Source organism: Periophthalmus magnuspinnatus, chromosome 15 (assembly GCF_009829125.3).
Source record: "Periophthalmus magnuspinnatus isolate fPerMag1 chromosome 15, fPerMag1.2.pri, whole genome shotgun sequence".
NCBI lineage: Eukaryota > Metazoa > Chordata > Actinopteri > Gobiiformes > Gobiidae > Periophthalmus > Periophthalmus magnuspinnatus.
Window position 1 is genome coordinate 372,284 of NC_047140.1, and position 12,814 is coordinate 385,097.

The 12,814-nt window shown below is 45.7% G+C and overlaps 1 protein-coding gene across 1 annotated transcript; it reads left to right on the top strand.

The window, feature by feature from the left end:
• Window positions 1-852: 852 nt before the first annotated feature.
• On the top strand, window positions 853-10,625 carry si:dkey-191g9.5 (rap1 GTPase-GDP dissociation stimulator 1-B). Its single transcript, XM_033980234.2, has 14 exons — window positions 853-1,021; window positions 1,525-1,626; window positions 1,894-2,016; window positions 2,177-2,302; window positions 2,882-3,010; window positions 7,897-8,022; window positions 8,221-8,364; window positions 8,491-8,622; window positions 8,772-8,906; window positions 8,986-9,111; window positions 9,223-9,362; window positions 9,429-9,555; window positions 9,639-9,767; window positions 10,101-10,625. The coding sequence occupies exons 1-14, from the start codon at window positions 997-999 to the stop codon at window positions 10,226-10,228; spliced, it is 1,692 nt and encodes a 563-aa protein (XP_033836125.1). The 5' UTR covers window positions 853-996; the 3' UTR covers window positions 10,229-10,625.
• Window positions 10,626-12,814: the final 2,189 nt, after the last annotated feature.

Consider the following 12,814-nt stretch of genomic DNA (forward strand, 5'->3'; position numbering starts at 1 on the left):
ATTCAAAACTTATATGATTTCAGTATCAAAAAGATATATATGTATATGTGATGCCCCTAAGAAACTTTATTCAATCAATATGCATTCCATATTTTTGATATATGTATTTGTAATGCAACTTAGAAGCTTTATTACTTGACATATCCTTCAAACTAAAGGCTAAATGAGCTGCACTGTCCTGAATCAACTGTAGCATTAACTCTAGCTCAGCTTATTGAAAAGAAGGTTTTTTGTTCCATTTTTATGTTGAACCTATTGCAAAAATTGCCATATGATATAAGATTGCCCCCTGAGTCAGTAACAACCATATTCCCTTCTCCATCCAGTTTTTGTTCCACACAGATTTAGTCTTCACAGAATAGCCAATATTGATTATTCAGATTGGGAAATTATGAGGAGTGAAATTATGATTTTAAAACAATTTACAAGAGAACCTGACGATGAAAGCCTGACAAAGTAATCGGAAATCTTTGAACAGAGTGATACTGCTTCGTCTTTGAAGAAAGGATCCCGGGAATTGAGAAACCTCGAGATTTGAGCGCCACCCGCTGGCAGCTCGGTGTAGATCATTTGTCAAATGAGCAGCTTTAAAAAAAAAAGGCAATATGCATTGCTACTGGTTTCAACACACAAACCACTGATCCTTTGCAGCAAAGGTAGGTCACATTTAAACAAAAATTCACACTTAGGCCGAGGCCTATGGGCTGTAGCAAACTCGAACCCTAACAATGCAAATCCAAATTTAGGCTTACTAACATAATAACTGCCAATAACTGCAACCATATCCTCACCACGACGGTTTCGCGCATTTCCTAACTCTCATTAATAAATGGCCCTCTGACCAGCGCAGGCGCAGTTGGTGCGAGCGGGGGCTGGGATGAGGCAGAGCCACACCGGTAAGCATCGATTGTTGTAGCTGTGCACAGCGCGCTATACCTTGGACCAGGGTGGGTCTGAAAGCATCAGCAGTGACTAGAACCTGGCCCAGCCAAAGCCATGACGGACACCAGTGCAGACACAGGTGCGTGTCCAGAGTTGACCATACCGGAGAATGTCAGCGACTCTCTTCCTATAGGCCTATGCGTGGCATCTGCTCCCGTTTACGCGCTACAAACGCAGGAGACTGTGCGCGCATTTCACTAGCAGCCTCTCAATATGAGTGAAAGAAATCGAAGGGGGAGCAGCGTGACAGGAGGCTGAGGGCCACCCACACACTGGTGCTATATTACTCGCTGTTAATGATCGTCCACTTGGCTATTTTCAATAGACTTAGCGCGGATTAGCTGAGGTGATTAGCGCGCGCTGTTCTGTCTCTGCCGGTTATAAAACTGCCATAATAACACATTTGGGCTGGCACATTCACAAATGCATGCACACACACCCCTCACATGGCCCAACACCCAGACCTGCCCCTCAGAGTTTCCCCCAGTGCTCAGCTCTGTGCGTTGAACTCTGTGGTGATGGAGCTATCCTGTATGAAGGAGCTATTACATCCACACTCTGAGAGGTTTATTTGATTTGCAGACTCTTTGAGTGAAGCGTTGAAGGCCATCAGTGTGACAGAGCTGATAGAAGAGGAGCTCCAGCCACATTTGGATACACTTCTGCAGACTCTGCTGGACAAAAGTAAGAGTCACCCCATGTCAGACTTTACCTAAAAGCCATGTGCACAATATTTTAGATATCCTACAGTTAAATTTGCTCTGTCCCATTCCTGAAAACAAGAGTTAAAATTATCACAAAGCATAGAAAGTTTATAAAACAATTGTGTTTTAATTAATAACACAGAAATGGGCCATTTAATGCATACAGTGTGCCATCTTGAATATTGCGAACAATGTAATGGAAAGACAACAAATACTCCTATGAGTTTGTGCACTGTGTCTTCCTCAGCGGAAGGGGCTGCAGTGCAGATCTGCAGAAGTGGGATACTGCCCATTCTGGCCCAGACTTTGAGGACTAAAAGCTCAGTGAGCTGCCAGGTGGCACTGGTGATTGCAGAAATGGCTCGTGAAGGTAAGTACTCATGGCATTATAAGGTGACAAATGTAGTGAATATTTTTTTGTTCAAAAAGTGGAGTTTAAAAAAGGGTAAGTGATAGACTTGGGCACTTGACTTAAGTTTTCCAATGTTCCCAATGGTCAAATGCCTCCTAAATACTTCTCTTTGTTCTAGCTGCTGTTCGAGAGCCATGCATTCAGGCAGGCCTGGTGAAGGAACTGCTGCCCTATCTCCACAGTGACAACCAAGAAATGCTACTGAACACTGGTCGTGCAATCGGACGCATCTGCTTTGATAATGGCAAGTGTTATAGTGCTATAATTTCCCCCTTAAATATATGCATCTAATCAGCTGAGACAGCAAGAACATAACATATAATCATCCTCTACATAATACATTTATGGCTTAAAAAATGCAAGAGCTTAAAGGTGCACTATATTGCCTTTCTAGAGGAGGGCCCATATGTTCCTGAATTGTTCCTCAGAGCAGCATTCATTTTTAGGGCCCAAGCAAGATTGTGCAAGGTTGGCCTATGTGATGTGATGATAAAAACCGTTATTATCTAAACTCTGTGACAATAGGCTATTTTGGTGATATTATTATCAGAGCCTTTCTGTTTAATGCAGCTCTTTGCTCAAATACAGACACTTTTCCTGCCACATGCTACTCTTATGGTCAGGTTCTGTCATAAGAGGAGTGACAGATAGATTTAACCAGTCAGTGTGAACTCTCAAAAGTAGCAGGGGACTTGACCACCTAAAGGCATTATTCTTGAAATCTATCTCTGTGTAAGTCTGTGTAAATAAATTGTAATAAAATCAAAACTGTGATCTCAGCTGTCATTTTGAGAGTTCCACTAACAGGATTATTGTTGTGTAGCCCAACAGCAGGAGGAACTGGTCCAGAGCAGTGTGATCCCTAGGCTCTTGTCCATCATGAGGGAGTATCCAGACAACAACCCCCTGCTCAACGTCTGCCTGCTGGCCTTGTGCAACCTTGCTGATCTGGGTATGTATGTTTCATACACCAATTTGTAATAATGTTTGATTGCACAGTGTATTGCACATACATTGTGTAAATGAAGTACAGTGAGCACAGGGAGTTTTGATTTGCTAATGAGTCATGAACAAGCAACATTATCAGCAACATGATATGATATATATGATATATCCCTTTTTTATAGCAAAAAGAAAAATATATCCACCCATCCATTTTCTTCCGCTTATCTGGAGCCGACTCGTGGGGGCAGCAGTCTAAGCGGGGACTCCCAGACTTCCCTCACCCCAGACACAACCCAAAGGCGTTCCCAGGCCTGCCAAGAGACATAGTCCCTCAAGTGTGTACTGGGTCTTCCCCGGGCCTCCACCCGTTAGTACATGTCCGGAACACCTCACTAAGGAGGCGTCCAGGGGGCATCCTGAACAGATGCCCGAGCCACCTCAGCTGACTCCTCTTGACGTGTAGGAGCAGTGGCTCTACTCCGAGCTCCTTCCATGTGACCAAGCTCCTGACCCTATCCCTAAGGGTGCCCCTGGCCACCCTACGGAGGAATCCCATTTCGGTCGCTTGTATCCGAGATGTTGTCCTTGTAGTCATTACCCAGAGCTCATGACCATAGGTGGGGTTAGGAACGTAGATTGACTGGTAAATCGAGCACCATCTCAGCCACTTCACACTTGGCTGCATACGCCCCATTGTGCCTGCTGCAGGTCCTGGCTCGATAAAGCCATCAGGACAACATCTGCAAACAGCCGAGATGAGATCCCAAGCCAGACCCCCTCTGGCCCCTGGCTGCGCCTAGAAATTCTGTCCATTAAGATAATGAACAGAACCGGTGACAAAGGGCAGCTCTGGAGGACTCCAACATGCTCTGGGAACAGGTCTGACTTACTGCCGGCAATGCGAACACAGCTCCTCCTCCGGTCATACAGGGACCAGACAGCCCATAGCAAAGGGCCCCGGACCCCGTACTCTTGAAGCACACAAGGGACACGGTCGAATTTCTTCCCCAGAGTCACAAAACACATGTGAACTGGTTGGGCAAACTCCCATGAACCCTTGAGGACCCGATGGAGAGTATAGAGCTGGTCCAGTGTTCTGCTACCGAGACGAAAACCACACTGGTCCTCCTGGATCCGAGATTCAACCATCGGCCGGATTCTCTTCTCCAGTACCCTGGAATAGACCTTACCGGGAAGGCTGAGGTGTGTGATTCCGCTGTAATTGGAACACACCCTCTGGTCCCCCTTCTTAAACAAAGAGACCACCACCCCTGTCTACCAGTCCAGAGGCACTGTCCCCGACCGCCACGCGATGTTACAGTGATGTGTCAGCCAAGACAGCCCCACAACATCCACCCCTGGAGCCTTGTCACAGAGGAGCTTGCCAACCACCTCAGTGACTTCAGCCAGGGTAATGGATCAGTACGCCTCCGAGTCCTCAGTCTCTGCTTCCTCCTCGGAAGACATGACAGTGGGATTGAGGAGATCCTCAAAGTTTTCCTTCCATCATTCGACAACATACCCAGTTGAGGTCAGCAGCCCTCCGCCCACACTGTAAACAGTGTTGGTGAAGCACTGCTCCCCCCTCCTGAGGTGTCGGACGGTTTGCCAGAATCTCTTTGAGGCCATCAAATGATCCTCCTTCATGGCCTCCCCTGTAACTGCATGAGCTGCAGCACACTTGGCCTGCTGGTACTCGTCAGCTGCCTCAGAAGCCCCATGAGCCAACAAGGCTCGATAGGGCTCCTTCAGCCTGATGGCATCCCTTACTTCCGGTGTCCACCACTGGGTTCAGATATGGACACCGCGACAAGCATCGCAGTTCTTACGACCACAGCTACAAGCAGCCACATCGACAACAGAGGCAGAGAATGTGGCCCACTCGGAATCTATGTCCCCAGCCTCCCTTGGGATCATGGAGAAACTCGCCCAGAGGTGTGAGTTGAAGACCTTCCTGACAGAGGGCTCCGCCAGACGTTTCGAGCAGACACTCAGGATACACTTATGCGTGGAGGTGAAGCTGACCATATCTACTTGGTAGCTCTCAACCTCCCGCACAAGCTCAGGCTCCTTCCCCCCTAGCGAGGTGACATTACATTTCCGCAGAGCCAGTCTCCATGTCGAGGGCCGTCGAGGCCCCCGCCTTCAACTGCCGCGATGTGGGTGATTTCCATTCACCCACATCGCTCCTTTAGGCTGAGCCCAGCCGGGCCCAGTGGGGAAAGGGCCGCCCACCAGTCGCTTGCTCTTAAGCACCCACAGCAGGCCTGGTACCAGGGTGGGGCCCCGGTGATGCTGGTCCGGGCAACGTAGCTGACCTTGTTCTTTTGCTATTCATAATGGGCTTCTGAACCGCTCTTAGACTGACCTGTCCCTTTGTACCTGTTTGCCATGGGTGACCCTACCAGGGGCACAAAAGCCCCCCGACAACATAGCTCCCAGGATCATTTAGGTGCTCAAACCCCTCCACCACGTTAAGGTGGCGGTTCAGGAGGGGAAGAAAAATATATATATATACATACATACATATATACGTGTGTGCATATATATATATATATATATATATATATATATATATATATATATATATATATATATATATATATATAATGTCTGCTCATCCAAGCCGCTCCTTCAGTTCTAGTCAGATTACTAGTGGACCCTAGCTGGTTAGTGGCTTGGAGATGGAGATGTCCAGCAGTACAAGAGTTTCAGTGTAGTTAGCTACTCCCTTCAGACAGCTATAAGGCAGTTTCCAACAGTAATCTGACCAGAACTGAAGAAGCCGCTTGGATGAGCAGCAAAATGTCTTCACTGCTTCAACGTTTTGTCCAGTTGACAGATTTTATATTTTTCTTTTGCTATGGATCAGACCTGGACGACTGAGGGACTACACATACATACATACTACATACAGTTCCATAATATCAAGGACATTAACCCGGACCATTTCTCATCACTCATCAATAACCTCCCCAGTGCTGAAGGCCTTTCTACAACAGATGAGTTTCTTACACACTACAACACACACCTCCACCACATACTCAACACCATAGCCCCACTCAAAACTCGGTCCGTTTCATTCACTCACTCTGCACCCTGGTACACCCCCGCCCTCAGACACCTCAAAACACAAGGCCGCAGACTGGAGAGACTGTACAGGAAAACTGGACTCACCATACACAAACCTGTCAACTAGACCCTCTCCCTACTGTCCTCATCAAAACCTCCATCCCTGCACTGTCCCCCCTCATAACTGAAATCATTCACTCCTCTCTCACCTCCGGTACTGTTCCCTCCACCCTCAAAACTGCTGCCGTCACTCCGATACTCAAAAAACCCGGTTCTGATCCCTCTGACCTCAATAACTTTCGTCCCATTTCAAACCTACCCTTCATTTCCAAACTCCTTGAGAAAACAGTTGCTGCCCACCTCCACACTCATCTTTCCTCCAATAACATCTACGAACAATTTCAATCTGGCTTCCGTCCCCTCCATAGCACTGAAACTGCCCTTTTGAAAATCACAAACGACCTCCTCCTCTCTGCTGACTCTGGTTCACTCTCCATCCTCCTCCTGCTAGATCTCAGTGCAGCATTTGACACCATTTCACACTCCATCCTCCTTGACAGACTTTCCTCCATTGGTGTCTCTGGTACTCCCCTCTCCTGGTTCCACTCCTACCTCTCAGATCGCTCTCAGTTTATTCAGCTCAAGTCATTCACCTCACACCCCTTCCCTGTCACATCAGGTGTTCCTCAGGGTTCTGTCCTCGGTCCTCTGCTCTTTCTAATCTATCTTCTCCCCCTTGGTTCCATCTTTAGAAAACACCACATTCACTTTCACTGTTACGCGGATGACACCCAGCTCTACATTTCCAGTAAACCCAACTCTACACTTCCACCCTCCTCCCTGACAGACTGCCTCACTGAAATACAAACCTGGTTCACCTCAAACTTCCTCAAACTTAACGGCAATAAAACAGAACTCCTACTCATCGGCACCAAATCCACCCTAAGCAAAATAAATCCTTTTTCCATATCTATTGATGGCTCCTGTATCTCCCCCTCCCCTCAGGTAAAGAGTCTGGGTGTCATCCTCGACAGCACACTTTCCTTCACCTCCCATATCAACAACATCACCCGGTCCGCCTATTTCCACATCAGAAACATCCACCGCCTCCGTCCCTCACTCACCCCACACACCACCGCCATCCTCATCCATAGCCTGGTCACTTCCCGTATTGATTATTGCAATTCTCTTCTGTTCGGACTCCCACAGAAATCACTCCAACTGGTCCAAAACTCAGCTGCCCGCATTATCACACACACACCCTCCCATCACCACATCACACCTGTCCTGCAACAGCTCCACTGGCTCCCCATCACGCACCGCATACACTACAAAATCATACTCCTCACATACAAAGCTCTCCACAACCTGGCCCCTCCATACCTGTCTGACCTCATTCACATCTCCACACCCGCCCGCTCCCTCCGCTCCTCCTCTTCCCTGCACCTCACTGTCCCTCCTGCCCGTCTTGTCACTATGGGGAGCAGAGCCTTCAGCTGCTCTGCTCCCCAGCTCTGGAACTCCCTCCCCCATGACCTCCGCAACACACACTCACTCCCACACTTCAAATCTAAACTCAAAACTCATGTGTTTAGAAAGGCCTTCTCACCCTGACCACTCTGACCATAACTGCACTGTCTTTTAATCTATATTTGTTTTTAAATGTATTTTTAATCATTTTACATTGTTCTATTTGTATTGTGTATGTATGTATGTACGGCGACCTTGAGAGCCTTGAAAGGCGCCTAACAAATAAAATGTATTATTATTATTATTATTATTATTATTATTACACAGATACGTTCCTTTTTTTGTGTGCAGACTCTGCAAGGGCGGCCTTGGCTACTCTGGATGTGGCAAATGTTCTTACCTCACAGCTGAAAAGGTCACCTGATGCTGAGCGCCGACATGTCATTCTGGAAATCCTTGGCTCTCTGGGTGAAAGTGGTAAAGATTCCATTACACCTGAGAGATACAGGATTGAATTACAATGACAGTTTTGTCTGCCCTGAAACATGTCTCTGTACAGCCTTTGAGTCAAATATTATAGTCCACTCCAGGTGGAGATGATAGATGGAAGATATAAAAGTAGTCAAATATTAAATATTGTTTTATCTCAGTCTCAATCTTGTATTTTGTGGACAGAGATTCTAAAACTGCAGTTTGTAGAGTCTGGGGTCCCGGAAGCTCTTTCACAGATGATCTGGGCTCTACAGGGCGAGTCGGACCCCCATGACCTCTGCAGCATCAAAATTGCCTCCAACCTCATTGTCTCCCTACTGTTAGGAGGTGAGTGCTTCCATGTCAAGAAACGCTATGGGAATGTGACTTTGATGATTCTGACTAGATGAAACTGCAGCTAAACAAAGCAACAGGGCAATATACAGAGTTAACCATGCTGTGTTGTGTTTGTAGATGAGTCAATGCAGAAGTGTTTTGGAGAGGGCTCAGGAGTAGTGTACCAGGACGTTTTGCTGTGGCTGCAAAGCCCCAACAATCAGCTTCAACTGTCAGGAGCTCTGGCCATCGCAAATTTTGCTCGCAACGGTGAGATCAGTTTTGTATAGGGTTCATATTTGAACATAAATACATGCTATTTATTCATATGCATGAATCTCTCACTGAAGATTTGATAGTGGAGAATTCAAATGTTTTTGATTTGAGGATCAGTGAGGGTATCCTGGGTCTTGTCTCAGACTGTAACTGTGTGAAGATGCTTGAGCTGGGGGTGGTGCATCACCTCCTGACTCTACTGGAACAGCACGTGGATGAGGGCGATGTGTCCGTGCAGCATGCTGGGCTCAGTGCACTCAGAAACTTGGCCATTCCTGGTACAGCTCTCATTCACATCACATGTTTTTGTAAAATACCACTGCAGTGCAATTATAAATATGTTCACTGCTGTTGTAGCCACCAACAAGGTGCAAATGCTGCAGGATGGAGTAACAGAGAGGATAAAAAGCCTACTGCGATCTGACATGCCCCCAGTACAGTTCAAATTGCTGGGTACACTGAGGATGATGGTGGATGGACAAGGTGAAGTACCAGTGAACATTATACTGTACATCGCATTTATATGTATAGTAGAAGCTCCTTTAAAAGGCCAAGCTTATTTGACAAGTCTGTTCTATTTGTGTTGTCCCTTAGAGGATGCTGCCTTGCTCATGGGCAAAGACAGTGTGCTTCTTACGCGGGTGATGGAGTGGTGTGAAGCTAAGGACCACGCAGGCGTCAGAGGGGAGGCCAGTCGACTACTGGCTGCGCTTATCCGCCATAGCCGTAGTCCTGTATGCCTCACAATACACAGAAGCTTTTGTTTTAAACATATGTACTGACTCTTTCTGTGACTACAGGAAGTAGTTGGTGCCGTTGCCCATGCACATGGGATTAAGCACCTTATTACTATGGCGACAGGAGAACATGTTATCATGCAGAATGAGGCTCTGGTTGCTCTGGCCATTGCAGCTGCCATTGATATTGGTTAAGTTTTTCTTTACTACTATCACATTAAGATAATGTATTTAAATAGCATATTGAATTTTAAATGTATTTAAAATGTTCAGAGTCCATAAAGGGACCCATCCGTGAAGCTTCACTGCTGCCTGTGTTAAAGACCACTCTGGAGGACCCAGCTGGTGCCGTGGAGGTCAAGTTCAACAGTTTAGGGCTCATCTGCAGCTTGGCTAACTCTGGTACGGACATAACACTTCAGTCATGCTCTGACCTATTACATATAAAATTACATATAATTAATGTTTTAACTAATAAAATATTGAGGATAAATTATATAAAGCTCTAAAGGTGCTTGGCACAGGGGGGCTCGTAACATTATCAAGCAGGAGAGAATGAAATTGAAATATCTGACTAAGGAGTAAAACATCTGTGAATGATGGCTTGCACCTGATGAACTTTCTTTTTCTCTTCAATTACATCCTTATGTAATTTTCTGTGTGGTTCTGAGCCCTCTACAGAAGGATTAAAAGTGTAGTTCTACTTATGGGTTTTTGTACTTATTTTGTCTATAGGTGTGATGAAGGAGGACCTGGACTCTGTGCATATCCAGGAGAGTCTGAATCAGCTGACCAATCACAGCAGTAGTAAGGTGGCATCACAGGCCGAAGCCTTACTGCAAACTCTAGGAGACAGTAGCTGAACCAAAGGAAGACAGACAAGCACAAGGTGTAGATGCACAAGTATTACTGAGGTGTTTACAAACTACAACATCAATGTCAATGCTAGTCTTATTATCCAAAATTAAAAAACTGTAAATGTTGCATATGACTTATTAATAAAAAATAATGCAATAACGTTAAAGTCCAAACAAAATGACTTGCATTGCTATTTTTTATTCCAGCTAAATATCTGTGTTTCTTTGTATTAGAGAAGTAAGCTCATTTTATTTTGTTGTCACTTTATTCAGTCTATGAACACAACTGAAATGTAAAATGTTTACCAAATGAACAACTATGCTATTTTTGGTCTTTTCATTCTACCTCTGTATCTTGTACAGACCCAGTCTTATAAGACTTCAAATACACCCACAAAGCTTTTTTATTTGTATTATTTGTTATAATGACTGACAGAGGACCAAAGATACAGAACTTGGGGGAACAGTTTAACAATGTTTATTTACAGATTGAAATGTGCAAATGAAGGTAGATGGATCAGACAGTTGAGAGCGGGGTTGTTTGCAGTAGTCCTTGGGCGGATCTTGGGCAGTGGGGTCAGAGACAAGGTAATCTGTACCTGTCGAAGTGAACTGGGTCAGAAGGTGTGAGGTTTATACCGGTTGTGGAGAGCTGGGTCGGAGGCCAAGGAGCTGAGAGGGTCCAGGGAGTGGGATCTGACTTGGAGCAAATAACATCCAACTTAGAAAAAGGTAACAAATGCAAAACATGAGATAGAGCCAAGCAGAGCTGTACCACAGTGGATGCGCGGACGATCTGGCATCGAGTGTTAGGTCCTAGGTCCCTTTGTCCTCCACAGGTGCAGCTTGATTAACGAGATGGGTTGCAGGTGTGCATGCGAGGAGCCAGAATCTCCGCCCAGCTCCAGGCTCTGACGCAGAAGGGAGGGGGAAAGCAGCACACACAAAATTAATGTTACTATTAATGATGATTGTATTTTCTAGCTTCGGGATTGTCAGTTTCTGTTCTGTTGTATGAAGAACAGGCGCAGAGGCTCAGGAATCATTCTGTAGATCTTTATTGTACAGTTGAGTTAAAGGCAGCATACAGCAAAATTCAAAGCAGAATCAAATGCAAAGTCTATGCAGAGTCTTATGCAGAGTCTAACAAACTGAGATTACACCAGTGTTTTAAATCCTCCCAGAGTGGGTGTCACGCACCCTGTATGAAAGAAGCTATTGTGAAGAAGTGTGAAATGACACCTTGGCCAAAATGTAACGTTATGTATGAGTTTTCTATGATTACAAGAATTAACATTGTTTTATGGGAAACAGAACATATTGTAAGCAATTTTCGTAGGTATACGAAACCACTCCGTCCTTAAATCATTGACTTGAACACATCCCATACAGTCTGCATACAGGGATTTTAATGCTCGATAAAATCTCCCATCAACCCCGGCCTGAAGAAGTTTCAAACAAATCCCTATTGGCCCAATCAAATGCTTTCTTAAAATCCACGAAACAAACAAAAGTGGACTCATTTTCAGCCTGTTGAGTTCTCACTATAGTTGAAACTGTGTAAATATGATCAATACAAGCTCTGTGTTTTCTAAATCCATTTTGTTCATCCACCAACAATTCTGTGTTTTCAAGGAACCGTGTCAATCTAGCATTTAGGATACTGGAATAGATTTTATAAACTGTACTTAAAAGACTGATTCCTCTATAATTAAGAGGCACTCATCGTGGGATCATGGGATCATCTTTTACCGACTTAGGAATGAGTATGATTATAGATTTATGCCATATTGAGGGGACAATACCATATTCAAAACAAAACTTAAATAAACAAAAAAGAACATTCAAAACATGTGGGCATTTTAACACTTTATTTGAAATTTCTTCTACTCCCATGGCCTTCCTTAGTTTTGCCTTATTCAGAGCATTGCTTACTTCCTCCAAGGTAATATTAGAATTTAGGAATATATTTGACTGATAACTGTCTTGCCTCATAATTAACTCTAAATCCTCTTTTAGTTTAACTGAAATTTCTCCGAGGCCATGGTTCTCGACCGGAAAAAGGTGGTTTGCCCTCTCCGGGTGGGTCGTGAGTCTCTGCCCCAAGTGGAGGAGTTCAAGTATCTCGGGGTCTTGTTCACGAGTGAGGGAAGGATGGAGTGTGAGATTGACATCCGGATCGGTGCAGCGTCTGCAGTGATGCGGTCGCTGTATCGGTCCGTTGTGGTGAAGAAGGAGCTGAGCCCAAAGGCGAAGCTCTCGATTTACCGGTCAATCTACGTTCCTACCCTCACCTATGGTCATGAGCTCTGGGTAATGACCGAAAGGACAAGACCGCGGATACAAGCAGCATGGCTGGGCGCACCCTTAGGGATAGGGTGAGGAGCTCAGTCACACGGGAGGAGCTCGGAGAAGAGCTGCTGCTCCTACACGTTGAGAGGAACCAGTTGAGGTGGCTCGGGCATCTGCTCAGGATGCCTCCTGGACGCCTCCCTAGGGAGGTGTTCTGGGCATGTCCCACCGGGAGGAGGCCCCGGGGAAGACCGCCTTGGAATCCCACCGGAGGAGCTGGAGGATGTGTCTGGGGTGGGG

Coding starts and splice junctions, on each gene's coding strand:
- si:dkey-191g9.5 (XM_033980234.2), top strand. CDS start 997: ATGACGGACACCAGTGCAGACACAG. Junction 1,022..1,524: donor GGACACCAGTGCAGACACAG/GTGCGTGTCCAG, acceptor TTTGATTTGCAG/ACTCTTTGAGTGAAGCGTTG. Junction 8,365..8,490: donor TGTCTCCCTACTGTTAGGAG/GTGAGTGCTTCC, acceptor TTGTGTTTGTAG/ATGAGTCAATGCAGAAGTGT.